The following is a 26,978-nucleotide window of genomic DNA, read 5'->3' as shown; positions in this document are numbered from 1 at the left end:
CTAGTCATAAGCAAAATGGCAGGCCTTTTTAAACTGGAAATGACTTTTTAAAAAAATATTCCTTGTTTAGTTGTAGGTGGACACAATATATTTTATTTTCTGTGGTAATGAGGATTGAACCCAGTGCCTCATGCATGGTAGGAGAGCGTTCCATCCCTGAGCCACACCCCCAGGCTTGGAAATGACCTTTTAATATGTCAAATGACACAATGCCTGCTGTTTTGTTTTGAGCAGTTGAAGCCCTCACTCTTAGGAGGTTGAACTCATCCCCACCCCCCCACACACACACCTGGTGAGCTCTTACAACACTGTGCTGGATTATCATCTACCAAAGAGGTGCCTTGGTGTTACCGTATGACTTGGGCTGTGTCGCGTCCAGTCTGACCCTGTGCAGAGGGACTGCGGTGGCAGTGGCTGTGTACAGGTGTGGCTCTCCAGCAGAGATGGAGCAAGCCATTGAGCCTGCGGTTGGCGCCACGTCCCACTCTGTTCTTGTGGCTGTTTGTATCATTGCTGTGGTGACCCCCATCCAGAGATACCAGCTGAAGGCGTGGCATGGATACTGTAGCACCCCAAAAGACACTTTTATTTTGTTGATTTCCACAATGATGAAAAGAAACCTGTCCCCTTGAATCAAAGTGACCACCTCCTGTGTCCCACTTAGCAAGCCCAGCACTGCTCCTGACAACAGTCAGTAGATGTAGCCTCAGCTCACCTCATTTTATAGACAGGGACCCAGGCACCGGGAATGGAAGGATCACATGAGGTCTTCTGGTTGAGAAGTGACAGGGCCATGGTGTCACCAGGGGCTCACCCCAGAGCTCCAGCTCCTACACCCTCCCAGGGAACAGATGGAAACTTAGATTTTTCAGAGGTGAAAGAACTTCAGAAGTGAAAAGGAATCAAGTCTCCTGGAGTCACAGAAATCAGCCAGGCGAGGGGACATTGTTCCCAAAGCTAGCTGGGAAGCAAAGTCAGTGTCACGACTCCCCTTCGGTGCTCTTGGCAAACTAAGACATAATTCAGTATGAAAGACCGAAGAGAGTTTCCCAGAGACATCCCCTTCCTGAGAGCTGAGAACCCAGCACCGCTCTGTTGGTGTCTGACGGTCATTGTGTTTATGAGAGGAAACACAAAGAAGTGAGGGAGATCTCTCACTGTGAATGCCCAGCAGAAGCCTGGTGGCTTTGTTTGTTGGTTGGTTTGTTTTTAGTAGTAGAAGGACACAATACCTTTATGTTATTTATTTTTATGAGGTGCTGAGGACCAGACCCTGTGCTTCACAAATGCTGGGCAAGCGCTCTACCACTGAGCCACAACCCCAGTCCCCAAAGGCCAGAGATTTTAAGGAGTATTTTCCCCAAACTTGTTTAATGTAATCTGATCATTTATGATACAAACTGAATAACATTTCAGGTTTAAAGTGTTGCTGTTTTAGGTTGACTTGGATCTTGCATGAGCTTCTGAACCTGGTCTGTTTTGAGATGTATCTGGTGATTGGAGAAGGATGCCCATATTGGAACATGGCTTTTGACAGTTCCATCAGTTGGGCATAAACTTGGTTTAGATCTTTGGCCACGTATTAAAAGTGCTTCTGGAAAGACCATGGAGTCCACCCTCTTGCTCTCTGCTTCTTGTTGGGGTTCCTACTTTGAAGCCTTGCTCTCCTTAGAGCTGCCTGGTAGGTGGAGGGTGGTAACAGCACGATGGCCTCCAGTCCTGACTCGTGATCTTCTAATGGGAATTCCTAAACTGGGGGCCATGGTGTGGCTGGGCAGTAGAGCCCTTCCTAGCCCGGGAAGGAGGAACCTTCCCGATTCTCGAAAGTCGGGTTTCTGACCAGGAATCACACACTAAGGACATTTCAGGGGTGCTTTTGTTTGTCTGGTTTTTGTCTCAGTACTGTGAATTGAAGTCAAGGATATGTTACCATTGAACCACACACACACACACACACACACACACACGCACACACACACGCACACACGCGCGCGCGCACACGCATATAGTCAATGGACCTTTATTTTATTTATATGCGGTGCTGAGAATTGAACCCAGTGTCTCACACACATTGCTAGGCAAGTGTTCCACCACTGAGCTGCAACCCCAGCCCTGTTATTTCTTTTTTCTTTTGGTACTTGGAATTCAAGCTATGGTTGCTTAACCACTGGGCCACATCCCCAGTCCTTTTTATTTCTTATTTTGAGATGGGGGTGGGGTGGGGGCAGGATCTCATTAAGTTGCTTATTAGGGCCTTGCTTAGTTGCCCAGGCTGCCCTTGAGTTTGGGATGCTCCTGCCTCAGCCTCCCCAGTCACTGGGATTACTTGCATATATTGCCAAGTCTGACTCCCCTTTTCTCACTTTCAATGCTGTGCTGTGCCTGTTGCCCTTGCCTAGGGAACAGAGCTACTAGGAGACCAGTCAGAACCGCCTCAGGACTCTGCAGAGGTGGAGAATTAGAGCATGTGGGTAGTGGTAGATGCACCAGGGAGAGCCAAGGCAGTGGAGGCAAGTGGGGCTGAATGTGGTCATTGCGGTTCTGTGGACTCCCCAGAGGTTTGGTTATTGGCATTCACAGGCTCCTCCTGATTACAGATAATCAAGATACAGGAACACAGGCAGATCTCACCCAGGCTATGATCTGAGGCCTAATCTCTGATTATCATTGATGACATGATATTTGTAAGAAGCTCGGGCTGATAAAAGCACCCAGGAGGGCTGCGTGCTCGGCTGTTGCAGCTGGTCTGCTAGGCTGTCCACACCTCCTCAAGCCTCAGTTTACCCTATAAGGAAACTGGCAGGAGCTCAGGGAGTTTCTTTCCTGTAATACTGACTTTATTAGAGCAAGAAGATAAGAAAACCGTCCCATTTTGATTGCTCCAAAAGAAACATTTTAATGTCTTTTCTTGAAAATTGCGTGTTTGCCTTTCAGCTATCCTGGCATTGTAGAAACAGCTCCAGAACAAATGTCCCGGAGGTCAGGGCCTCAGCTGGGTTTGTAACATCTTGTAAGCAATTGGAAAATCCATCTCCAAACTTACACCTTCTGAGGTGCCTTTTTCCCCTGACTTCTTGGGAGGTAGGAGGTAGTGATAGGAAAAAAATCATTATTACCTACCTTAAGAAATACTTTTCCTGACACTTTATAGTGCTACCAGCTTGGGAAGGGATAAAGCTAAAGAGAGAGTGCCTCTTATTTCCAAAATTAATTTTATTAAAGGGGTGGTCAGAGGATGCCATACAGCAAGCACCCCCTTTTTTCTCTTGGAGAGGTTTTTCAGGAGCACCATGAAATCAAACAGTGATGGTTAGGTGCCTTCAAAGAGGTGAGGAAGGGCAGCATTCCTCCAAAGCAATTTCCAAGTCATCTGTATGTGCAGCACATCTCTCCCAAGCCTGGTTCCTCCTCCTCTTCCCCAGCCACACTCCAGGTAGCAATGGCACTGGGAGGAACTGGAAGCTTCCCTCCTGCTCCCCTCTTGGTGTGTGGCTCCATCTAAGCCCCTCCCAGTTGCAGTCTGGGTCTTGCCTGCACTGGGAAAATCCAGGTAGCATTTCCTCTACCCCCCCCCCCCAGAAGGAACCCCACCAGGATGCCTGGGTATGGAATTGGAACTCCAGATGTTGTCAGGGGGTCTGCAGCCTCCTGGTATGGCCTGGCTCTTTTCAGGGTCCTGTGGTTAGCTATTGAGTAAGGAGGCTGGGGCCCTTCAGAAGGGGCCCGCCAGGATGAGCAGAAGGGACCAGGATGTGTTCTGGTGGAAGAGCGTAGCTTGGAGAGAAGGGCAGGGTTCTTTTTATGATAACTGGGACCCCTTTTCCCTGGGGAGGCCTGCTCTGGGCTCTCAGGGGTACAGTGAAAGTAAATGACAAGACTGGTGCCCACAGAATTCTCTCCGTATTTATTTGATGCATGTGAGAATCAACAGGCTCCACTTTTGTGGGTGTGAGGAGCACAAATGTCAGACGATTTGAGATATTGAGAGGAGGGGAGGATTTGTGAAGGGCCAATTTATGCACTGTTATCCGTGAAACCTAACAAGCTGTTCTGTCTCAGCTGCACTGGGATGGAGGGTTGAACAAGCCCTTTCTGTTGTTCTGACACGCGGACTCTAGTTTCGTCCCCTCCAACGAAATTATTTTGTATTGAGCACCTACTATGTGACAGGCCTTTTACATAGAATTGCTCCATGGCCCTCACAACCTCCCATCTAATCTGCTCTTTGCAAATGTGACTAGTCTCCTCGAAATTCAACCCCAGGCTGCAGGCCTAGTGGCCTTTCTCTGCCACGGCGCAATCTTGGAAGCGACAACTGCGGAGGGCGCGGAGCGTTGCAGTTCCCGCCGCGCCCGCCCGCGGGGAAAGCAGCCATGGGGACCAAGGGCTCGCGCCGCGGGGGGAGCAACAGCTGTCGGTGTCGCGCCCGGGGACTGCGCCCCCGCGGGGCCGACCAGGCGCCGGGGCGAGAGGAGGGGCGGCGAGGGGCGGGGCGCGCGGGGCGGGACGGAGGAGGGGCGGTGGCACCGGCGGCTCGGGCTCGGCGCGCCGAGAAGTCCCGCTCCGAGAGCTGCGAGCGTCTGGGAGAGGCGCGCTCCACGCAGCCGGGAGTAAAGTCCGGAGCGAGGGCCCTGCGCCGCGCCCCCTCCCGCCAGCGTCCATCCAGGGAGTCCACGGCGCCGGCGGCGGCCGCCGATGGAGTTCACTTGAGCCGCGCGCGGCGGGAAAGGCAGGCGCCCGCGAGCGGAGCGCGGGCCGGAGCCGAGCCAGCCCCGGGCGCCCGCCCGCCCGCGAGCTCCGGCCAGGAGGCGCCGCCAGCGCCGCGCAGCCCGCCCGGCGCCCCCGCCGCTGCAGCGCCGCCCGCGCCGCGCGCCGGCGAGATCGGCTCCAAATAAAGACTCCCGGAGCGGTTCCCTCCAGCGCCGCGGTGGCGGCGGCGGGCCCAGGAGCAGTCGGCCCGCGGCGCTGCTGGAGAGGCGGGACCGGCTGTCGGGGAGCCCGAGGCGGTCGCCGGGGAGCCGCCGCCGCCGCCGCCGCCGCGCGCCCTCCTCCTCCTCCTCCCTCTCCCTCCTCCCTCCCTCCGCACATGGTCTCCTTTGTCCTGTCGCCGCCGCCGCCGCCTCGCTCCTAGCTCCGCGCGCCGCGGCGGCGGCTCGGGCCGCTCCTCTCCGCCTCGCCCGCCGGCTCGGGACGCACCTCGCGAGCCCCCGCCCGCCGGCCCGGCCCGCCGCGCCGCAGGAGCCGCAGGGAGCAGCGGGCGAGCGCGGGCCGGGCGCCCTCGGCGGGCGCGCTCCCTCCCGCCGCCCGCCAGGACTCGGCCGCGCTGGATGTGCGCGCGCGGCGCTGGCTCTCGGCCGCCCGAGGCTGCTGCTCCGGTTCGGATTTGGTTCGCGTGCATCCGCTTTCAGACTTTGGCGAGGAAGGAGCTGAGACTTGCGGACGGAGCCGGGCTGGAGTTGGGCGTTTTCTCTGCGTGCGTTTTGCTGGCTTCACCCCGGGCTCTGGTGATCACCCATCAGGAACCCTGCTAAGGACCCAAACCATGAACTTGGGGCTGACAGGATCGCTTAACCCCTTGCGACCAGGTAATGCAGCCCGGGGGGCGCGACGCGCTCGCCTGCTAGCCGCCCGCGGTCGGGAGGGAGGCGGCCGGGTCGGGGGTCTTTTGTTGCGCGGTCGGGCCCGCGGGCAGGAGTGGCAGGGCGGGCTGCTCGCGGCCGGCGCGCCCGAGCCCCCTGCGCCACCCCTCCTCTGCCTCCGCGCCCTCCCCCCGCGGCCCGGCGCCCGCCTTTGTACTTTCGGGCTCGGCCGGGGCGGCGGCGCGGGGCCGAGGAGCGGGGTGCCGGAGGGCGCGGGGCCGGGCCGAGCCCCGGGCGCCCCGAGGGGCCCCGCCCGACTCCGGGCCGAGGCCTGCGCCCGCGCGGGCTGAAGGCCTCGGCGCTGCGCCGCGCGCACGCTCGCCGGTGGCGGCCCGGCGCCGAGGTCGGGGTCCTGGCCCGCACAAGGGGCCCAGGGAAGCGAAAGGAGAGCGGGCGCGGGCTCGGCGGCTGGTGGAGGAAGTCGCGCCTAAGTTTCGGGGAGGCTCCGCTCCTGGCTGCAGAGTCTGCCCTCCGCGGGCGCCGCCCCAGGTCTGCGGCCCCAGGGGTAGAGCGCACCCGCCGCGGGAGTCGCCGGGGGCGCGGAGGGCTCTCGCCCGAAGTCTCCATTCGATCGGTCGGACTTATTTAACTTTTCTTTAAACGTCAACTACGGTTTCTAGTAATTGTTTAGTTTCACGGGGAAAGACAGCCCCCATCCACGTACACAAAAAGCCTGGAGACGATCGGGTTTCCGAGCCCTGGCCTCGCCTCCGGACCCTTCCGAGCCGGCGAGGGAGGAAACCCAGCGGCGAGCGCGGCCGTCATAGGCAGGAGTGTCCCGCGAAGGCAGCCTCCAGGCCCCGCTCGCCCCCGCACCCCCGAGCTTCGTCTTGGTTTAAACTACGGAGGAGAACGATCCCAACAGTGGAAGGCAATGCAGGCGTTTTTCCTGCAAATAACGAAAACGTGCCCACGATGCGGACCCAAGGAGCCAAACGATCTGTGCAAATGCTTGGAAAGTGCAAGTGGAGGAAAGTTCACCGCGGAGGGGTGGAGGTGTCGGCGGCTTCCGCTTCACGCATAGGCCGACGCGCTCGGCTCTGCCTCTGGGACCGAGCCGGCATGACTTGAGCCACCTGCTTGGGAGAAGGGGATTCCGAAGCCTTTTACGGGGGCCAGAGGCCCACTGCGGTCACCATCTTCTGGGTGTTTTCCACGGAGGCCTTTTTGAAACGTCCCTTGCCCGGTTACAGGAGGCGGCATTTCAAGCTTTGTGACAAGTCAGTAAATTAAAGGGCTCAAAAATCTTTTATTAGGAGACACCCTCCTAAGCCTTCGAATACCTTGTGAGACTCACCTCCTTCATAACTTGCTGGTTGGCATCTTAATAATCAAGTTCTCAAGTTGGGTTCAGACAGAAGGACCCTTACCTGCCTATCAGGACTGCAGAGCCCCGTGCAGCTCACAATGGTGGCTCTGAGTTGCCGAACAGAGGTCCTGCTCCCCCACACTCAGTGCAAGGAATACTCTTCGGGTCCATTTCCTTTCCCTGCCTGTGTTTCTGCATATGCGGGCCGTCATTTGTTTACTATTTCTTTGGGCCAGTTAGAATCGTCTTAACAGGCAATCCCTTAATTTTTAAGGATTATTTCAGCTTGGCAAAATGATTTAACATTTAAATAAAAATAAAAATAAAAAATCAGCTCCAGTTTGTTTTTTAAGCTATGAATGGACCAGCCATTTCAAGAGAATTCCGGGCCATCCTAACAGATACTTTTTCATTGAAGAATAGCAAAATATTCACATTGGGAAGTTTTTAGCTGGGAAACTTGTATGCTTAGAAATCTCCCTTAATGCTTCAGGATAACAACACCATTAGTGTCATTTTTGGTTAACTTGGTAGTCTTGATCTGTTTGATGCATAACTTGTTCCTCCCCCCCATGCAGAACTACTTTTTCTAGTAGTTGATTTTCAGTGAAAAGCTACTGTGATATTTACTTTTATTTAGTTTTGTTTAAGATGTCATCAAGGCTCTCAGTGTACTTTTGTTTTTCCCGCAGAGGAGGAAAAGTCCAGGGTTTATTTTGAACAGTATAATTGTGTGCAGTTGAGTACTTACTCTGCACATTAATTTTCCCTCTCAATTCCATTAATCTTCTGAACTATCCCTATAGATAGAATATTAGAATTAAAGGAAAGGGAAAATAGCCATAGTAAAAATATTTTGTCATTTTTTTAATCACCTGCACTGAAAACAGAACGTCTCCCCGATATGCACTGGAATGTCTCATCTTCCTCAGAGTAACGAGGAAAGACTAAGCAGAGTATCTTCTTTGTCCCTAAAAGCTGGCCCCAGAGTGAGAAAGCACTGTACCTCAGATCCCGCTCCCAGTATCCTCACATTGCATTCCTTCCTTTGCGTGGCTTGTGAAGTGTGAAGGAGGGTGTTATGCCTTTGAGTGGAAATATACCTTAAAATTCATGTAGCACGTTGCTTCATTTTTATTTTTTCAAGTCCTACAAATATTCAGTGCTTCTGAAACATTCCAGCATTTTCCACTAAACCGACTTAAATGTTTATTTTCCAGAACATCAGTGTATAATTTAAATTGGCTTTCGTCTTGCTATTTAGACAGGCTTATTTCACTTTCCTCAAGCCACTGTAATAATTAGCAGACATGAGCTGTAGAAAATGGGAAGGGACTCATGCTGGTGTCATGTACAGTGACGGGGTCTGGGCAGGTCGCTTGTGTCTGATCATAAGCTCGTCCTGGTGACTCTGAGAAACAGGGATCTTTAGGTTCATCAGATGAAAATTAATTTCTGGGAGTATTGGCTGACACTTTAGTGAAAAAAGCTTAGCATTAAATAGTAGGCATTTCTGATTTGTGGAGAAAATTGAAAAATAGGCATGTCTGCAAGTAGCATGTAAAAATACCATTTCCAAAATAATGATCTGTCAGCGAAATTGGAAAATCATTATGCGAATGAGCTGAATTGCTTTGTGTATCATCTCATAGAAACATGTTTTGCACAGATAATATGTCTAATAAGGACACATTTTTAAAAGCAGATTTTTTTCTCCAGCAAATAGCTGCACTGCAGCCCTTTCCAGCAGTCGGCTAGCACCACCTTGTGGATGATTCGGGAAACGCTGCTCTCCCTGTTAGGCTGTCCTCAAAGGAGTGAAGTAGTTTAAGGTGGTGGTATTGATGATGGGCCCACAGTGTCAACAGCAGGCCTAACCCTTTCCTCCCCTTCTTGTTTTTCAGGCTTCAGATGCCAGCTCTGAAAAGCTCTTCAACACTGTAATTGTGAACAAAGGTAAGGCTCCTTCATTCTTCTGAGTGGTGGCTTTTTTAACGTGAATCTCCTTGTTGTCCTCGTCTGGGAGGAAAGGGAAGGACACCAGTGTGGTCTTCTGCTTTTCCTTCTGAGCTGCTGTTCACGTTCTGTGCTTATGCTTGAGACAGATCTGAACGTTTATGATGCATTAAGAGTATCTTAAAAGAACACGCTGAGTCCTTGGGTGGGAGCCCACTGCTGCCCGTGTGACTATGGCCTCCTGTGGAAACTGCAAGCCGGAAGGTCTCTCAGACGTCCTAGCTTGGCTGTGGCTTGCCAGCTCCCTAGCAAAGGGATTCAGTAGTCCTCTACAGTGCCCACTGAGGTGACTGACCCTTGGTGCTTAGTATTCACAGTGCTGCGGCCATAAACCAAGCCTTACTCTGCTGTGGGCTTTCTGTAAAGTTAATAAACGAGCAAGAGGGCAGAATTTAAATATGCACTATCCCCATTAATTTCTTCCAGTCCTCTATCTAGAGTAAGAGAGGCTAATGATATAGCAGTACATTAAGGGAGGACTTATCTTAAATCATTGCCAGTAGGCTTCTTGGCAGTTTTCATTTGTAGCAGTATTGTTGGAAATAATGAAATTTAGGGAAGTCTCTAATCATGGGCTTTGAAGGTGTGTAATTTGAAAGGTATAAATTATACAAACTATTTAGTCTTTGCTTTTCCACTATAGAACCTGATTTAGGGCCTTGCAGGATAATTGCTAAATAAAGAAGATGGTCTGCCTGTGATAATTTCTCTCTGTCACACCAGGGATCTTGGTAGCCCTGGATAAGAGTGGCTTCTCTTCAAGGGGACTGTGAGGCCATTTCAGCCTTCCGGGTGCCTTGGCTAGCATTTTTGTTAGCTGGTTAGTAAGATGTTTCCAAGTGCAGTTATTTTGACTCCCAGATTATTTTGGAATTTGAACCAACTGCAATTTTAAATAGTACATTATGTTTAGCATTCCCTTGAGGTGTGTGTGCTCATGTGATTGCTGTTACTCCCAGAATTACTGTCATATTGAATTTTATCTTTTTTATTGCATAATAGAGTTCCAGTTTTATATTTCATCATATTTTTTGATGGACTGAAAGTTTGTATAAATTTGTTATCCATAATGCTAAAAGCCCAATAAAAGAAGATATGTGCAGTTCCTAGCAGACAGTGCTCATGCGTAAAAATACATAATTGTTTACTGTCATTTTGATGAGGGAAGAGCCTGGGAAGACATTGGGGTGTCCTGTGAGAACTCAGGGTACCAGAGGGAGACTGAGGCAGGGGAGGGCACAGAAGAGGCTTCTGGGACTCCTGACCTGCCCAGACAGCCAGACAGGACTGAGTCTTTTTTTTTTGCTAATTTGCTATTAAAAGCTTTGGAATGTGTTTCCCCTTCCTGGGGCTGCCCTGAAGGCACTGGCTCTGGGCCGGCCCTGGGCCTCCCTGGCCCTGAAAGACCCCTCAGGGCTATGGAGAGGGACTGAAGAGCTGCACCCCTGCCCCCACCCCTTCCAGTCAACCTTTCCCACATTCTTATTTTTGTTTACTTACAGAGTGTGATTTGTGGCATCTATTTGGTTGTGAATAGTCATCCCCTGACAGGGCCCTTTCTTCTGAGCTGCTTTTCTGGGGGTGATTTAGTCGCCTTGAAAGGATTAAGGTTTCTTTGTGTACTAAAATCAACATAGGCTTTTTCTAAGCTTTGCTTGGGAAACCATACACAAATAAGCATTTTAGTTGATGGCAGATTATTCCTTTGCCCCTTATTTCCATCAAAATGGCCTTTCTTTTCTCCTCCAGAGTTTCCCCTTAATGCCTTATGCTAATTCTTGTTGGTAACATGAATGACAAGAGCGGAATCAGTGCAAATCCAGGTGCTGCAAAGTAGACTGCCCGGTACCGCACCCCTCCCTGGAGAGAAGGCAGTGCAGGGGGAGCTGAGGGGGAGGCCTGGGCAGTTTTGTTAAGGGGATTAGTATTCAAACTGCTAAATATCAGGAAAACAACTTCAAAAAGAGATTCATTGTGCAGCGATAATGTCAATAATTGCTTCAAGACAGGTGCAGAGTCTTGTTCTGTGCTTGGGTTTGGGTCTGTTTCTGCTCCGGTAGTGCTGGTGTTTACTGGATGGATGGTTGACAGGGCCTCCAAGGAACTGTCAGCTCCCAGCACATCAAGTTCAAGTTCTCCTGCAGAACAGCCTGCCTGCCTGAGAGTCAGGTCTGCTGTCTCTGTCCGGTGTCTTTAGCCAAGAGCAATAAAAAGCCTTGCAAGAAAGGGCAAATCTACACCAGGTAACAAACACTGCTGGAAAAACCTTCAAGGCCTCAGCATGCTGAGCAGTCTAAGGAGTGTGGGGGAGCTGACACCGTGTCCCTCCATCTGGAGACTCTCCCTCTCAGAAGCCTGGCAGTATTCTGGCCTGAGAGGAGCGTGGCTTTAAGCTCTTGGTGAGGTTATGCTGGCAGAGTCTATCCATAAAATTTCCCTGCAGGAGGGCAGTGCTAATCTCACCAGCTGATTGTGGGGAGGAGGCTTTGACATTGGGCTTTACAATGCTGGAGAGGATGCTCTGGGCTGAACAGGACCGGGGCTCAGGTCCTGTCTGTCTGCTCCTGAGCCTGAACCGGTCATTCAGCCCCTGTTGGCCAGGATTGCCAGTCATGGTGAAATCAGCCCTGGCCAGCATCTCTGGTGGGGACAAAACACTAACTGGAAAGGGCTGAAACTAGGGCTCAGGGAATGTGTTTTCTACAACTTGTCCGAGGACTTTGTTTTGACTCCCATGTTGTAGAGTCCATTCGAGGCAATGGAGAACCAGTCAGAGCTTTCCTTCCAGGTGTTCCAAACATGGCTTCCGTGAATGCCTTGTATTTCCTGTTTGGAAAGAAGCTAACCAAGCAGCACGTGGTTACATGTGCGCACAACATGCAATGCAGCGCGAGGCAGGGTGGAGTTGGGCCTCTGCATTGTAGGGATTCATGGTGTAGACATAAAAAATAGTTTAATCAAGGTCATGGCTGCCTTATTTAATCTTTATGTGTTTAAATGTTTACAGGATGTTCATGTGAATTTTATGAATCCTTCTGTCTTTGTGACTCAACCATCTGCCAAAGAAAAAATTAATTTTCCCACTGAGACAGAAACAGAGAAACTGACTTACAGTCCCTATTTAGCAGGACAAACTGCCCTAAGAGCAGCAGGATGCGCACCCCAGTTTCTGGAGCTTTCATTCCTAGAGGGACTGGCCAGTGCTACTGCCCCTTCTCAGGTGCTCCTCCCTGTGGCCTTGCCACTTTGATGTGTAGTTAAGAGCAGGAAGGAGACTCTAGCTGCTTGCAGTCACACTCATCCTGCTGGGTGATGAGTCTCCAGTTCCTGGTGACTGAGAGCAGAGCCCAGAGGAGGAGGGAACAGAAGGAAGCCCTCGTGGGAGGAGGAGCAGCGAGTGGTCAGGTGTTGTGGAGCCTTCTGTTCTCTGGACTCCAGCCCTGAGGGGGGCCCAGGATCCACACTGGGAGGAGGAAGGCCCTGAGCCACCTCCCTTTCTGACTCCTCCCAGGACTGATCAGCAAGCTAGGCAAGCCAGACATGGACCCTGCGACTTTCTCACCCCTTCTTTCCTCCACCTTTGTCTCAGGTTGTAGACTTGGACCCTCCTGGGCAAAGGCCCTGAGCCAGCAGGGAGGGAGCTGTGCCCAGCTAATGGGCATCTCTGGGGGGCTGGAGTGGGGAATAGTCCAGCTGGGAAGGGGTCCTGAGTTCTGCTCCCTCCTGCTGTGAGCACTCTCCTAGGCAGGACCCACCACACCCGGTCAGATCACCCCTGGGGAGTCTGAGTGGGTGCTATGTCTCCATGATGAGCACCACCTGGAGCTGGAGCTGACTCTGCCAAGGCCTGACCACACCTCATAGTGGACCGTGCCCAGCCTCCTGGGCTGACTCTGTGCTGAGGGTTTCTCAGGGGACTTAGAGGAGATGGAGCCCCAGGTTAGGCGTGTCCATTGCATGTTTGGCCGTATGGCTTATCAGCATCATGGAAAGAAGGTCTGACTGAAAAATAGCCCGAGTTCTGAGGAAAGAGGCGAGAAACAGGTTACCCAGAAGTAGTGCCTGCTTAGAAACTAGGCGCCTGTGCATCCCTAATGGCTGTGACACCATTTCGTAAGGTTTAGACATGAGGGAATTCCTTGGTTTCTCAACAAAAAATGATTAAGAGTTCCATTACCACCAGAGCCGCCATTGGCTTTGAGGAAAGTCCCTCCCCCTGGAACGATTCCAAGTGCACAGAGATACTGCTGTGGACTGTGGGCTGGCTTTCTAAGAAAACAGATGGTTTAGACTCCAGAGTCCACATATAAAGAACACAAGGGGAGCGTTTCCAGTCCTTGTGGTGGCCAGGTACAGGTAGGCATGCAGGACGAGGTACAAGGATCTTCCCGTGTGCACAGGAGTGGACAGGCCAACCTCAGCTCTATGCACTAGCTGAGCTTTTATCACCTCTTAGATCCCAGCTAAGGGGACGTTGGAGCATCACTTGTCTTGATTTTTCTCCCCCTGGACCTTTTCTATGCTGCTGGAGCATGTTCCCTGGGGTTTTTAGGAGAGGGAGATGTCTGGTGTGTGGAGAATTAAATGGTGCTGAAGGGTAGTTGGTGCCTGGTGGGAGACAAAGTCCTGAGCGCCTTCTCCCCCTGAAACTGCCAAGTAGCGCCATCAGCCCCTTTTGTCACAGAAACTGACCTTCCCTTGGAAGCAGCCTCTAGACAGAAGCTGCTGCGTGGAGTTCTTCCTTGAGAATTCTTGGAAACAGATACTTTGTTCTGTTGGTGCGAAGCTTCCAGTAAGAGCCTAGAACTACTCCATGTTGTGACGAGTGTCTCTCTCTATACCTGTGTCCCATGGTTGCCGCCGGTCCTCCTGCAGAAGGCCTGCTGCGTGTGCAGGGCCTGGGTAGAGCAGGCTCCCAGCGCTGCTCTTCTGGCGGAGATGGACAGTGCTCCATGCAGAGGATTTCCAGGTGTCTTTGGGGACGCACTCTGTGTTTTCCAGAGGGAAGACAGAAAGCTAGATCCCAGGCCCAGATGCCCTGTGCCCACTTGGGAGCCCATCAGAGTGTAAGGGACGCTGGAGGCCCTGTTCGAACTCCCAAGCCCTGTACTTGTTTTATTAGTGATCACTGGGTCCTCGGAAGGAGCCGCCCCAGCCTGGCAGGCTGGCTGAAGGCTCAGGTGTCAGCCCCTCACCCTGTCCTGCTGGCCTCCAGAGTCATACACCCTTCCTGGGCGCCACTGTGATCAAGAAAACAAAAGCCTCAAATCCATCCTTAGACCTTGAAGGAAGAGAGTTAAATGACCACAAGGGCCCTTCCTGGACACTGTCAAGTACTGGCCAGCTCCGAGTGAAAGAGGCCTGCACAGACCCCCGGCCTCTGATCATTTCTGGTTTCTGACAACTGCAGAAAAATGTTGTTTTCTCTGAAAATGTATGTTTATTTAACTAGGTTTCTTTTTGCTTCACAATCTGGATTCCATTCAGTCAGTTACCACTCCAATTAACTAACAATTATTTAACATTAACAGTAATTACAGACGCCAGTTAAGCGCCTACAGATGTCAACTGTTAGCTTTGTACCTAATCACTCAATGAAATGGAGAAAGTTCAACAAACATCAATTAGCCAAGCAATTAGTATGAGTTAGGAAAGAGCATGTTATCATGTGTGAGCTGATTCAATTTATTTTATTTTGGCAGTAAAACACACACAGGCAAGCGCAGTAAGTTCCTCAGATAAGATACAACTCCATTGTTTCACAGCTTACTAAGAATTCTTTCCTTTCCCGTGCACAAGTCAGACACTCTTGCCTGGAATTTATTTAACAAACAAAATTTGTCTCAATTACTGGGAAAGCCCAGCAATGCTCAGTCTCAGGAAGCAACTTTGGTGAATTATGGACCCAGTGCACACACTGGACGAGGAAGTGCCAGGAGCCCTCAGAGGAGAAGATGATTGATTCCCACTCGAGTAATCTGCTCCGTGCATTTCGGATTTTTACCAGTTTATTCCTGAACCTTTGGAGCTAGTGCAACAGTGATTTTATTAATTTCATGGTGCCTGAACTTTTGCTCAGCTGTCTTTTATTTAGCCTGGAGCTAACATGAACGTATTTTTACCTCCTTGCTCAGTCTGTGCTTTAAAAAGCAGAAACATCTCTCTGTTGAATTCTGCTCCTGAACCTGCCAGGGAGACTCAGAGGTTCTCTGTCCCTCCCCCTGTCCCCCGTGACTCCCCCCCAGCTCTATAGGCTTGATCTCTGTGGACCCGGCTGAGCCTGTCTGGATGTACTGGGAGGGTACGTTCTAAGGCCCAATTACACAAAGTGGCCCATGAATTGGTATTTGGAGACTCATTTTGCCTCCAGGAGGAAAGAAAGCTGGTCACAAGAGGCGGTGTCTCTGGCTGTCTTCCTAACCACCCCTTGAGGCCTGTGGGTAGGAGTGGAAGAAGCCGGTCCCTTGGGGAGTGCTCTCTCGGGTCCCTGTGGGTCTGATGTGCAGGATTTTCCATTTGAGTAAGCCTCTCTGAAGGAACCGAATCCAGGAGTTGGAAAATAAATACAGTGCCACTGGCATGGCTTAGGGTAAAACGTCACCTTGCCCCTTGGGCTCTCTGTGGAAATCATTCACTGGTGCATAGTGGCCCGCTTAGCCCGCGAGGTCTTGGCCCTTCTGATGAATAGGCCTGTTAGTCGGCCTTTGTACATTTTGCTGCAGTAACAAAATAACCTCCAGTGTCTCCTGGTGGTGTCAGCCAAACATTGGCGTGTGCTAGACATGGGCTGGTGCTGCGAGTGCGGCCGCCTCCTCCTCCTGGGGCTACCTGTGTGGTAATTTTCCTGGGAGACTGGACAGAGACAGCCTCTGTACCAGGCCTTCTCAGGTCACAGCCATCGCATTGGCCAGAGCAGGTCACATGGCCAAGCCTGTCATCAGTGGAAGGGAAGATGCACAAGAGAGGAGGGTCCTCAGGGACACACCTGGAAGGAAGGAAAAAAGTGCAGGTGATGCTGTCACCTGGGGCCCATTTCCCAAGGCCAGGACCTGCTGCTAGTGCAGACAGAGGGTGCTGCACTGTGGGGTGGCAGCAGACCACTGGCTAAAGACCTGTTCACCCAGGCCCCTTGCTCTGCCCAGGCCCTTTGCTCCGCCCAGGCCCTTGCTCAGTCCCTGTTGTCTGGATCACTTAAGTCCTCAGAGAATTAACTGCTTCCTTGTAATTCACCTGGCTTAGCTTATTGCTGGCTTTGAAGGACTGAGGGCAGAGCTGCTCTAGAAGGCAGAAGTGACTTCCAGGATCTGTGAGGGACATCTGTGGACTGGCCAGACATTTAGCTCTTCATGACTAATCTGAAGAAACTTGGTCTGCCGCACTGGCACCAGCACTGTAGTGCAGAGTAGAGGTGTCGTAGGGTTGACTTAGCATGTAGGCCATGGGTTCCAGGTGGACACAGGCACAGGGTGGAATCTTGGCTTCCCTGCTTAATAACTGCAGGACTGGGGCTACTTACAACTTCTTAGCATCAGTTTTTTCTTCTGTAAAACGGGAGTAGCCAAGCCTATCCTAGTTTCTATGAGGATTAAATGAGATTATTATATAGAAAGTGCTTGGCTGCTTTGTGCTGTATTTTGATGGGGTCATATACTTGGCTGAGCACTTGACAGGCATAACCTCATCTACCTTCACAGCGGCTTGTCCATTAGAAAGTAACTTAGAGATGGCATCTGTACCCTGTGTGAGGGTGCTGGAGCTCTGTGGGGACAGCTGGCATTCATGGAGTACTTGCTTTTTGCCAGGTAGTGTTCTAAGCACTCTTCACATAATTCACTCAGTTTTCAAATAAGGAGGCAGGATCAGAGTGAGTAAGTAACTTGTGCCAGCTTACACAGCCAGTTAGTGGTGGAACCAGGTCCAGCTGACTCAAGGCAGGTGCTCCTGACAGCCATGCTGTGCCAGGACCTGGGGACACAGCAGAGGATCAAATAAAGGTCTCTGCTCTCACTGACAGGCGAGCAAAACAGGTTGGTAAATAGTGGGACATAGAGGAAGTTGGTTCTGTGGGAGGGCGCAAGCAGGGACCCCCAGCCAGGTGAGGGTCTCCTCAGGGTTTCCCCACACCTTCCCCAGATAGCTCATGTTCTCTGCAGGGTGGCAGTTCCCACCAGGACTGTCCAGCACCCAGGAGAGCTCCCGCTGTCCTGTCCACAGAGCTCAGCTTCAGGCCCCCCCAGTTCCTGGCCTTCAGAGGAGGGTCCTTCTTCCAGCCTCTGCTCCACGCCCACTCCCAGGCCTGCCAGTGAGCCCTCTTTGCCTTGCCCCAGGTTTCAGCGGTGACAATCGGGAGCTCACACAGGGGCATTTCCCTTGCCACCACCACGCAGGCTCAGGCCCTGATCTGTGCTGGGGCACGTGGGGCCCAGCTGCTAATGGGGAGCCGCATTCTAGGGCGCTCAAGTCTGCTTCTCTGACCCTCGTAAACCTTCTCTTGTAAAGACGGAGGCTGAGAGCACATCATTGCTTTTCTAAGAGTCCTTCTGAAGAGGGAAGTGTCTCAAGTGTGCCCGTTAATAGACTGATGTGGGAGGCGGTTATATTTGGATGCCTTTAAAAGCCACTTGGAAAACATTTTCCCCTCTTATCTATCACCTTTCACATCTCTCAGCAGAGTAACACTAAAACCTAATTTTAGCCACGATGACATCATTTTCTCATTATCTGTTTATAGCCAGGATGGGTTTTCCATAGTAAATCTCCTCTCCCTGACTGCCAACTCTCCCAGCCTCCTGGGCCCATCTCTTCAGGCTTCTTACCAGAAAACTTCATCCAAAACCTGGATTTGACAAGCAGTCTTCTAAAACCAGGTTTGTCACCTGCTAAATAAATGATATCAATGATTATTCCATTTATTCCTTCAGTTGGCTTACAGGAGAAGCCATGTTGAAATTGATCCTTTCCCTCAACAAATACTGAGCACTAACCACCTCGCAGGGCTCTGGCACATGGCCAGAGCAGGAAGAGTTTCAACTGCTTTCAGATGCTGAAAGAAACTTGCTTCCCCCTCCCCCTCTTTGTATTGTTGGTTTGTTTGGTTTTGGCAGTATTAGGGATTGAACCCAGGGCCTCCACTTGCTGGGCAAGTTTCTTTTAAACTTCTTAAGTGGTGTCATGACAAAGAAGTCACTTACTAGTTTAAAAAAAAATTAGTCTTAAGGCTATTGGGAGGCAAAGCTGATCTAAGATGAACCCTGAAAGGTCAGCCAACCAGAGACAGACCAGCCCTCAGAGGCCTGAGGAGCTCGTTACCTGTCGAGCCACAGTGTGCCAACCTGAGCTCTCTGCCAGCTGAAACCTACCCCTCGAGTCTTCTGCTCAAGATCAGCGCTGCTGTTATGTCGGCTAACTAAACGATGGCCAGGACTGGGGGAGCTTTAAGGGTCTGTGAGTGGGTCCGTCCGTTGCCCTCTTGCACGTCTCCTCTGAGTTTGATGCCTACACACTGGACAGGTTGGCACACTTCAAGGATACAAGACCCAGGCACCTGCGCACAACTTCTTGTCCCAGTCAGTGAATCTCAGCATTTGACTTGCTTTTCTAACTGTAACTTTAAACAATGGGGTGGTCTCTGAGGTTCCTGTGGTTAGAAGGCCGATGTCTGGGCTGCAGTGTTCTGTCCCCCAAGAGCTGCCAGAGAGTGACCTGCACTGAGGGATGTAGCGCCAGGTACTAGTCAGGTGGACTGACTTCAGCCCAGGCAACTGAGGGGTCATGAGATTAGGCCTCTGGCCCCTCAGGAGGGACTGCTGCTCTGTAAGGAAGATCTTAGGGGCAAGAGATGGAGCCTGGGCACGAGGGCATAGGAGAGCAGCATGAGCCTCCATAGCTCAGGAGCCAGCTGTTAGAAAAGCATGGTGCCCTTTTCCTGCCCGGATGGTGCAGACAGACGGCCTCGACTGCCTAGCGAATGTATGGCCCTGTCTGTAGGAGGCCAGGGTGTGGGCGCCTCCGTCCTCGACTTCTCAGGTGGGCTGACTGGCATCACTCCCTGTCTCCTAGGCAGGCATTGCCACGGGGAGATGGGGGGGTGGGGCCGATGCCAGAGAAGGACCCCGCCTGGGCACCCCAGGGGTGAGTGCCAGGCAGCTTCTGTTCTGAGGTGACTACTCGGGGGAACTCGGCTGGGCATCTAGGTCATGGGGCTGTCCCCACCTCCTGTCGCCTTGAGCTGGCGGGCCCACCCAGTGTCAGGACCCTGATTCTCCCGTGTGGTCCAGCTCTTCTTACTGAGCAGTCTTTTTCTCGCCTACCTTTGGCTAAAAGGCGAGACAAGGTGGACTTCATTCTCTCAGCAGGACCTTGCCGCTGCTGGACTTTAGCTGTGTTCTCCTGGCATCTGTTAGGAAGGGTCTCAGGGGTTCCCTGAGAGGTGGCCCAACCGGAGTCCCAAGTGAGCCTGAAGAGGGGCAGGGCAATGCTGTCATCACCATCCACAGGCACCTGCAGGAGCACCCCGTCACCTGAGGTCAGAAACCTTGGAGAGGAGGAAGGCCACAGATGGCGCACAGTGAGGACCTTGGGAAGCAAGACCCTGGCTCAGGGCCGGGCATGGCGCTGGGGCTCTAGTGGAGCATTAGACCACAGAGGAAACTCATGGTCTTGCTCTTTTGCGTTTGGCCTCGGGCCAAGTTGCCCTGGGTAATGGACTCTCTCCAAGATGTTAGGCATCAGTCAGTTTGGTTTCTGCTCCAGGGAAGGAGGACTCCTGGCTTCCACAGGCAAGGGGGCGACTCTCACCTCCACCCTGGCTCACGTGCCCCAAGGAGTAGGCAGTTGACAGAATGACCCCTTGTGCTGTTTGGTCAAGACTCTCCCCCAGAGTGTGCCCTCAGGTCCTGCGGATGCCTGGGGCGAGCCTTCTGCCTTCTCAGGCCCTTCAGGTGGAGGGAAGAGCTCCTACATCTCCTCCTGTGTTAGCTCCGGACCAACTTGAAATCTGCCTACTCTGAGGGTTTTGGTGTGTTGAAAGTTAGGCGACTTTCCGAGCTTCCCGGCGCCTGCCAGGTATCTTATCCTATTCAAATACCCTAATTGCTGCTCGCTTCTCGCCGCACATCATCCCAGCACCCAGCTGACAAACCAGACCTTCACCTGAGGGCCTCATTATGCTTTCTGCCTGTGCGTCAGGCCAAAAATACCTCCCCAGTACCTGCTCGACATCCTGGGCTTCCAAGTGACAAACAAATAATTGGGTGAAACAAACCCTGGGCGCCGAGCGGCTGCCAGCGGAGTGGAGCACGGAGAGTCCTCGGCAATCACAGTCACGGCGCTGCCTGGTTCGTGTCAGAGCAAATCTTTGAACAGTGGGTTCTCCTGACACCAGAGAATGACAGCTTTGGAGGTGGCATGCTAGTTACTGCTGCAAGTGAGGCCTCTCATGTGCGGCGTGACAAGCGGCTGTCATTCCCCTACAGGAGAACAACTGACACCCTGGCATGGGGCGGGCAGGAGGCAGACCTGCGGGGCGGGGCGGGGAGAGTGGCCCAGGTTCTGGTGGCCATTTGCATTATGGCAAAAGCTGGCTCCCCTAGCCTCCCACGCTGTCCCCTTGGGCTTCTGTTAAGCCTGTGAGAAAGGCTGCAGAGAGCCTGGCCGGGAACTTGGGGCACTGCAGGCCTCCTCCTCCCTGCCTCCGAGGGCCAGGACGGTCCTGGCCCAGGACTTAGTTTATAAAGCGTGGACAGGCAGGTCTCTCCTGGTGAGGAGCCCACTATTGAAGGGGAAGGACCGATGAGATTCAGGTGCAGGGATGAGTGTGGGCCCCTGGTCCTGCAGTCTGGCCCCTGCAAGATGGCTCCGCAATACCAGCCCCCATGTCGCTAGGTGTGCAAGGCCTCAGGGTGCTCCCCAGGCTCTCAGAATTGGAGATGGCAGGGGCAGGGCCACCCTTTGCTCAAGGAGCCTTCTGGGTCCTCTGAAGCACACAGCCATGGTGCAGGTGTGAGGAGGAACACCAGGCAGCCGTCCACAGAATCCCTCCCCGAATGCATGTGCTGTTGAACCGTGGATAGGCGTGGCCCTTGTTGGGCATGTTTCTTTGTCGTTTTCTTTTATATGTCAAATGCAGCTGATCTGTTGGGTTCCAGCCTTTGCACACAGTAGCCTGGTGAGCAGGCCTACTGTGTGCGTGGCAGAAGCTAGGCCTCTAGCTGGGCCTGTGTTGATCTGAACAAGGCTGGGAACCATGGCCTTGGGCCAGTGTCTTGCTGAGCTAACTTGCCCAACGACTTCCCAGAGAAACGCCGTTCTACTCAGTTCCTGCTTGGCAGATGCTGCAGCCGATGCCACTGGCCATCTGCAGGAAGGAAGGGTCAGCACAGCACAAGACACACAGTCCTGGGCACCAGGGCTCCACCCCCTGGACCTGTTTTGTAAACAAGGTACCAAGCAAATTCTTTATCAAACCATGGCCGTGCAGGACTGGAGAGTAAAGGACAGCAGTGTTGAGACTCCAAAATTGTAATCATTAAGTTGAGTTTTCCAAAAAATGTCATAGCAGTTTTGCACATGACCTAAGTAGGAGCGCTCCTCTAGATGACTCCGGGGGTAGGTGTTGGCAGCGGTGGTCCTCAGCTGGAGCCACATCAGAGCTGCGGAGCAGAGGATTGTCAGGACAGATGGCTGTACCCCCAGACGGTTCTGTCTGGTGGGTCAGAGTGAGGTGCACAAGCTACCAGGGGAGGCTGAGATTCACAGGTGCTGATGCTTTCCAAGTAAATGCCGTTTCCAGTATATCTGAATTCAACATCGGCCCCAAGGTGTATAGAATGTGAACATTACACAAGAAAGTGAGTAAGATTGTGAATATTACACAAGAAAGTGAGTTTAATGTTATCAGGAATCACAAGCTTCAAAAAATGGAAGCTCTCAGACCTCACTGGGCATGGAGAGCATTGTCCGAGTCGCCTTGGCCTGGTCCCGTGATGCTTAGGAGATGGGCACACTCTTTCTCTCCCTGCAGTGGTGTCTCCGTGTGACTCGGGCTGCGTGCTGCTTGGCCCTGTGGGTGGCTGTGCCCTTCAGTAGGGAAAGGAGCTGTGTGTTGTTACAGGGCAGGTGTGCAGGACCCCCAGTGGCACCTGTGCCCCGTGCTGTCCCCAGTGCCACTTCCCACACTGCTCACATCCACATGCGTCTGCCCTCTCCCTAGCCCCTGTTCCCCAAGTCTCTGGCTGGTTACATGAGCTAGGTCAGCTGTCCTGGAAGCTTTCATATACTGCAAGCCCTCGTGGGGTCACTAGCTTGTTCCTCTGTCCCTTGTATGTGCTGTCCAGTTTTTCTTCCTCCCCCTATAGCTTTTACTAGTGCATAGTGGTTGTGCAGAATGGTGTGACTTCTTGTTAGGTGTTTACCATGCACACGGTGTAGCTCGGCCAGTGTCCCCCAGTATTCCCCTTCCTCCAGCCATCCTCCAGGTACTACTCTGCCGTGCATTTTTGTGGGACCCCCGCACAGCCTCTCCAGCTTCCACATATGAGAATAACAGGTGACCCTTGCTTTCTTGAGTTTGGCTTACTTCTTAATGTTTTCAAGTTCCTTTTGTTTTCCTGTGAATGACATAACTTCATCCTTTACGGTGGACTGAAACCCCACCGGTACCCCTGCCGTGTTTTCCTGATCCCTTGGCTGGTGGTGGACATGCAGCTGGCTCTGTGCCCTGGCCATTGTGAGGATGCAGTGCTCTGGCCATTGTGGGGGTGAGGACTTGAGTTCTGCAGGATGGGCCCCTTAGAGTGCTGCAGCTGGGCGCAGAGTCAGGCTCCCCCTCTGTGAGGAGACTGCAGCTGACCCGCTGACCGTGGGTGGGGCCACAGCTACGTGGGGAGCTCAGGCTGAGGCACCTGACGCCTGCATCGTGTGGCCAAGCCTTCCTCCAGAGGGTCCTCTACAGACAGCCTGCTGGATCCAGGCTTGGATGGCTGGGAGCAACAGGGGCCTTGACCCTTTCTGTATCTTTTGGCTGAAGTTCATCAGCAAAGCACATTCCCTCCTCCGCTGGTGCTCTTCTCGCAGGATAGTCGATACATCTTAATATTTCCTTTCAGTTGCAATGACACCCTGCCACAGGCCCCGCCCTGGGACTGAGGGGCACACAGCAAGTGCCAGGCTGGAGGGCTGTGCAGGGTGTCATTTCCGAGCCACTGTTACTTATTTGCTGACTTGTTTATTTTCACTGTCTTGAGATGTGGTCTCACTACATCGCCCAGGCTGGACTCCGACTCCTGCGCTCATTCTTTACACTGTGCTGCACACACATTTCCCAGCCCAGAGGCAATTGTTCCAAAAAGATCCTCACTACCACACATGCTGAGTGGACCCCATTAAACACACCTGCCTGCTGCCCACCGTGGTGAGGTTCTGGTCATCCTTCCTCTGTTCCACCCTGGACTGCAGAATGTTCTGGTAGAGGAGCAGGTTGCCCAGCTGAGATTCAGCTCTGCCTCAGCTGAACCCTCAGGGCAGCCAGAGCAGGGTCCCCACCCACCCTCTCATTGGGGCAGCTCCCTGCATCTGGGGAAGACCTCGAGCAGCTCCGTCTCTCCCAGAACCAGGAGCCTTCCTGTGGTCTGGGCCTCCTTCCATCTCACCCCACACTTGGCCTGCCCTCTGCCTCGCTCCTTCTCAGATGTGTTGTATCTACAGTGTCTTCAGAATGTCCTTGGCTTTAAAAACAACCACAAAAGTACCAACGAGGTCCAGTCCTGCTTCTTGAAATTCTTGATCCAAATAAACTTTGGACACTTTCTCACACCACTTCTGCAGAACATCCTGCACTGCCTCTTTCTTTGGTGATGATTGAGTGGCTGTAGGATCTACCATCCAGACCTGGACACTTCTCAGAGTGAGAAGGACTGTTGGTAACCACTACTTGGGGATGACAGGCATGACAAACAGACTAGGACATATGTCTCCTGGTGATGACCAGGATTTTCACAGGCTCTTAAGGCGTATAGGTCCACTGGCGGTGACGGCCAGCATGTGCGGAGGACTTGCTCTGCACCAGCATTGTTCTGACACTGGGCATAGACTGGCTCTGGAGTCCGAGGCAGCTGGCCCAGGTGATGCGCCTCACCAAGGACTCCGCTCCCCAGGCGCACTACCCCCAGGGGCAAGCAGGGCTGCGTCTTGTGAGTCAGCAAGTGCCAATCCAGTCGAAGAAATTGAGAGGGAAACCAGAGACCCTGTCTCTAAATAGAATACGAAATGGGGCTGGAGATGTGGCTCAGTGGTTGAGTGCCCTGAGTTCGATCCCTCGTACCCAAAAAGTAAAAAACAAAAAGTAACAATTAAAAAGAGGGCTGGGACATGGCTCAGTGGGAGACCACTTGCCTGGTGGGTGCGAGGCCCTGGCTCCAGTCCTCAGCCCTGCAAAAGAAAAAAATAGAGGCTTATTTGGGAAGCTTGGGAAATGAGTTGAAGCTCAGATTTCTGAGGGGTGTCCTGTATCAGATATTGTGAGGAATTAGTGTGGCCCTAAGAAAGATCAGCAGCAGTAATTTTTAAAAAATATTTTTTAGTTGTTGATGGACCTATTTTATTTATTTATTTGCATGTGTTCTGAGACTCACACCCAGTGCCTCACACACGCTAGGCCAGCGCTCACCCCTGAGCCACAGCTCCAGGCCAGCAACAGGACTCTTAGTGATGGGCAGGTAGGAGGGGAGCCTGGGCTCTCCTGGACTCCTACGTCTTCACGATCTCATTGGGCACAGAAGCCCAGGGCTCTTTTCCACCTCAGGGGTTGATTGTTTGTGAAACCACAGATGTCCGGCTGCCAGGGCTGGGCCCTCAGCACCTTCTCTCTGGGTGCAAAGGCCTGCGAAGGCTGGCAGTGGGACCACGTCAGCCAGTCCGGGTGCAGAAGCTGCAGACATAGAAGGGGCTCTCCTGGGGTCTGGGGACAGCAGCTCAGGAGCAGAGTTCAGATTAGCTCTGAATCAGTATCCTCAGAAGGTGGGGCTGGGGGGGAACTCCTAGGGGACACGGAGGGTGTGGGAGGAACTGGGGCTTCCTGGCTGAAAGGTAAAGCAAAGACTGGTATGTAAAGTGACCTCCTGCTGCTCATCTCTAGCCTCTGCACACCTTGGCCGCCTGCATCCCACAGTTCCAGACACGTGGCCGTGGGATGGAGGGGGCCAGAGAGTGTAGGTCCTGCTCCACTGTGGCCTCATGTCCATCCTGGACTCTGTTTTCACTGTCTTCACGCCGCTCTAGAGGTGGCCTGCAAAGACCACCTGATTGACTGTGTTGGTGCCAGAGTGGCCCTCCTGAGTCTGTCCCTCTGTCCATGGCCAATGCTGCCTTTTGCAGGGACAGTGGGTGCAGAGGTGGATGTGGCTTTCCTCTGGGCAGCTTGTGGCTGTGGTGTGGTCAGACACTGACCCAGGTCTGCTGGACGCTAGCCCACTTCCTCTCCCTTAACCCCCACCCTCCCCCATCCGTACATCGAGGACTTGCAGGCCTGGAGAAAGGGTGAAGACCAGCCTCCCGCACCCCCTCTGCCCTGCCCTGAGAGCCAACAGTTCGTGACATCGGGCCTCACTTGCTGTGTCTTTGTTTGAGCTAAGTCATTGAAGCCTAAAAGTCCCATGATTGCACCCCTCCTTCGTGCCTCTGGATGTTGTTAAATGACATCACATTTCGCAGGGGCCAGCCTGGTTGTCTTGTTGTAGGACAGTCCTGCCTGGTTCATTTCCTCATGACCATAGTCTTGATTGGTTACTTTTTAATTTTTTTAAAATTCACTTTCTTTTTTCACATAACTTTGGTTTATAACTTAAACATCCAGTTAACTTAGATGTTTCTTTTGGGTACTAGAAAGTGTCTCCTTTGGGAAGAGGGGAGACAAAGGGGCAGGAATGTTGTGTGCAGATCTGCTTAGTATTTGATGTTCTATAAATAAGATGTATGTAGTCAAATGAGCCCTTGGCATTCTGGATACCATTAGGGTTTAAGGATTCTTCTCCCATCTTTTTGTCTGAATTAGCTTGTAGTTGCCAGCAACCTTGGAATTGGCAGATCGTTTAAGGCATAATCTTTTCATTAAAAAAGGATTTGTCTAATTAGAGTTGACTGGCAAGTCGACAGGCTCATTGATAAAGGGGGTAGGCGTGTGGCCCTTGGGCCGGTAGCACCCACTAAACTTAAGTCATGGTGATAGCTGTTAGAGCATCACTCCTCGCGACTGTCTTAGTGCTGTGCCTAACACCCCAATAAGGACCAGAAACTCCTCCTCCTTTCCAGTTCTGGAAGCATCTGGATTGTGTTTATGAATTTTAGATTCAAGCTTGTGGATTTTAGGAAGCCGCACAGTATCAGGTACTCAGATATCATCTTATTGTTGAAGACCTGGTGGGTGTTGGGCATGTTTTATAGTTTAACTTAGTGTTTGCCAAGCAACTTCATTTCAGTTTATTATTTAAAATAATTCTAAAATCATAATAGTTCTAAAATAAATCAGTGTTGATTAAAACCAGCAATCAAGTAAAGTAACAGACTTAGATGTAGGACATCAAAAGTGAGGAATGGCCAAGCCTGCGTGTGATGCTCTGTGAGGTGGGGATGAGCCCGCCCAGGCACACCCACATGGGAGTTGGGCTTTGGAAGGCTTCCTGAAGTTTCCTTGGTGTGCACACGTGGCCTTCCAGGTCAGATGTTGGAAAGAACATGGGTTTTTTCTGTGTGTCCCTCTACGGTTGCTTTTTTGATCTGACACCTTTGGGTTCTAAGTTTCGTGGTTGACCTGGGGGACATTACATGACTCTGCCCCGCCCCCTTGAGGGTGGCAAGCTTTGACCTGACCATAGATACTCCAGCACACTGGGAAGCCTGGAGAGGCTGGCACTGTCCCCTGGGTCTGGCAGAAGGACCAGCCCTTTTCGTTGAAGGACAGACAAGACAGCAGGCCTCTCCCTGTCTGCTGTGTGGACTGTCAGGCACTGAGTGCTTTAGGC

General features: G+C 52.3%; 1 protein-coding gene across 2 annotated transcripts in view; it reads left to right on the top strand.

The window, feature by feature from the left end:
* The window catches only part of Auts2 (activator of transcription and developmental regulator AUTS2), a 1,053,970-nt gene that overhangs the window by 972,817 nt on the left and 54,175 nt on the right, over nucleotides 1-26,978 (top strand). For both annotated transcript variants that reach the window (XM_077802807.1, XM_077802806.1), the window contains exon 6: nucleotides 8,853-8,904. In XM_077802807.1, coding sequence (XP_077658933.1) covers nucleotides 8,853-8,904 — 52 coding nt within the window. The remainder of the gene's footprint in view (nucleotides 1-8,852; nucleotides 8,905-26,978) is intronic.

The sequence above is a fragment of the Urocitellus parryii genome, chromosome 9 (genome assembly GCF_045843805.1).
Source record: "Urocitellus parryii isolate mUroPar1 chromosome 9, mUroPar1.hap1, whole genome shotgun sequence".
Taxonomy (NCBI): Eukaryota; Metazoa; Chordata; class Mammalia; order Rodentia; family Sciuridae; genus Urocitellus; species Urocitellus parryii.
This window is presented reverse-complemented; position numbering and strand designations above follow the sequence as displayed.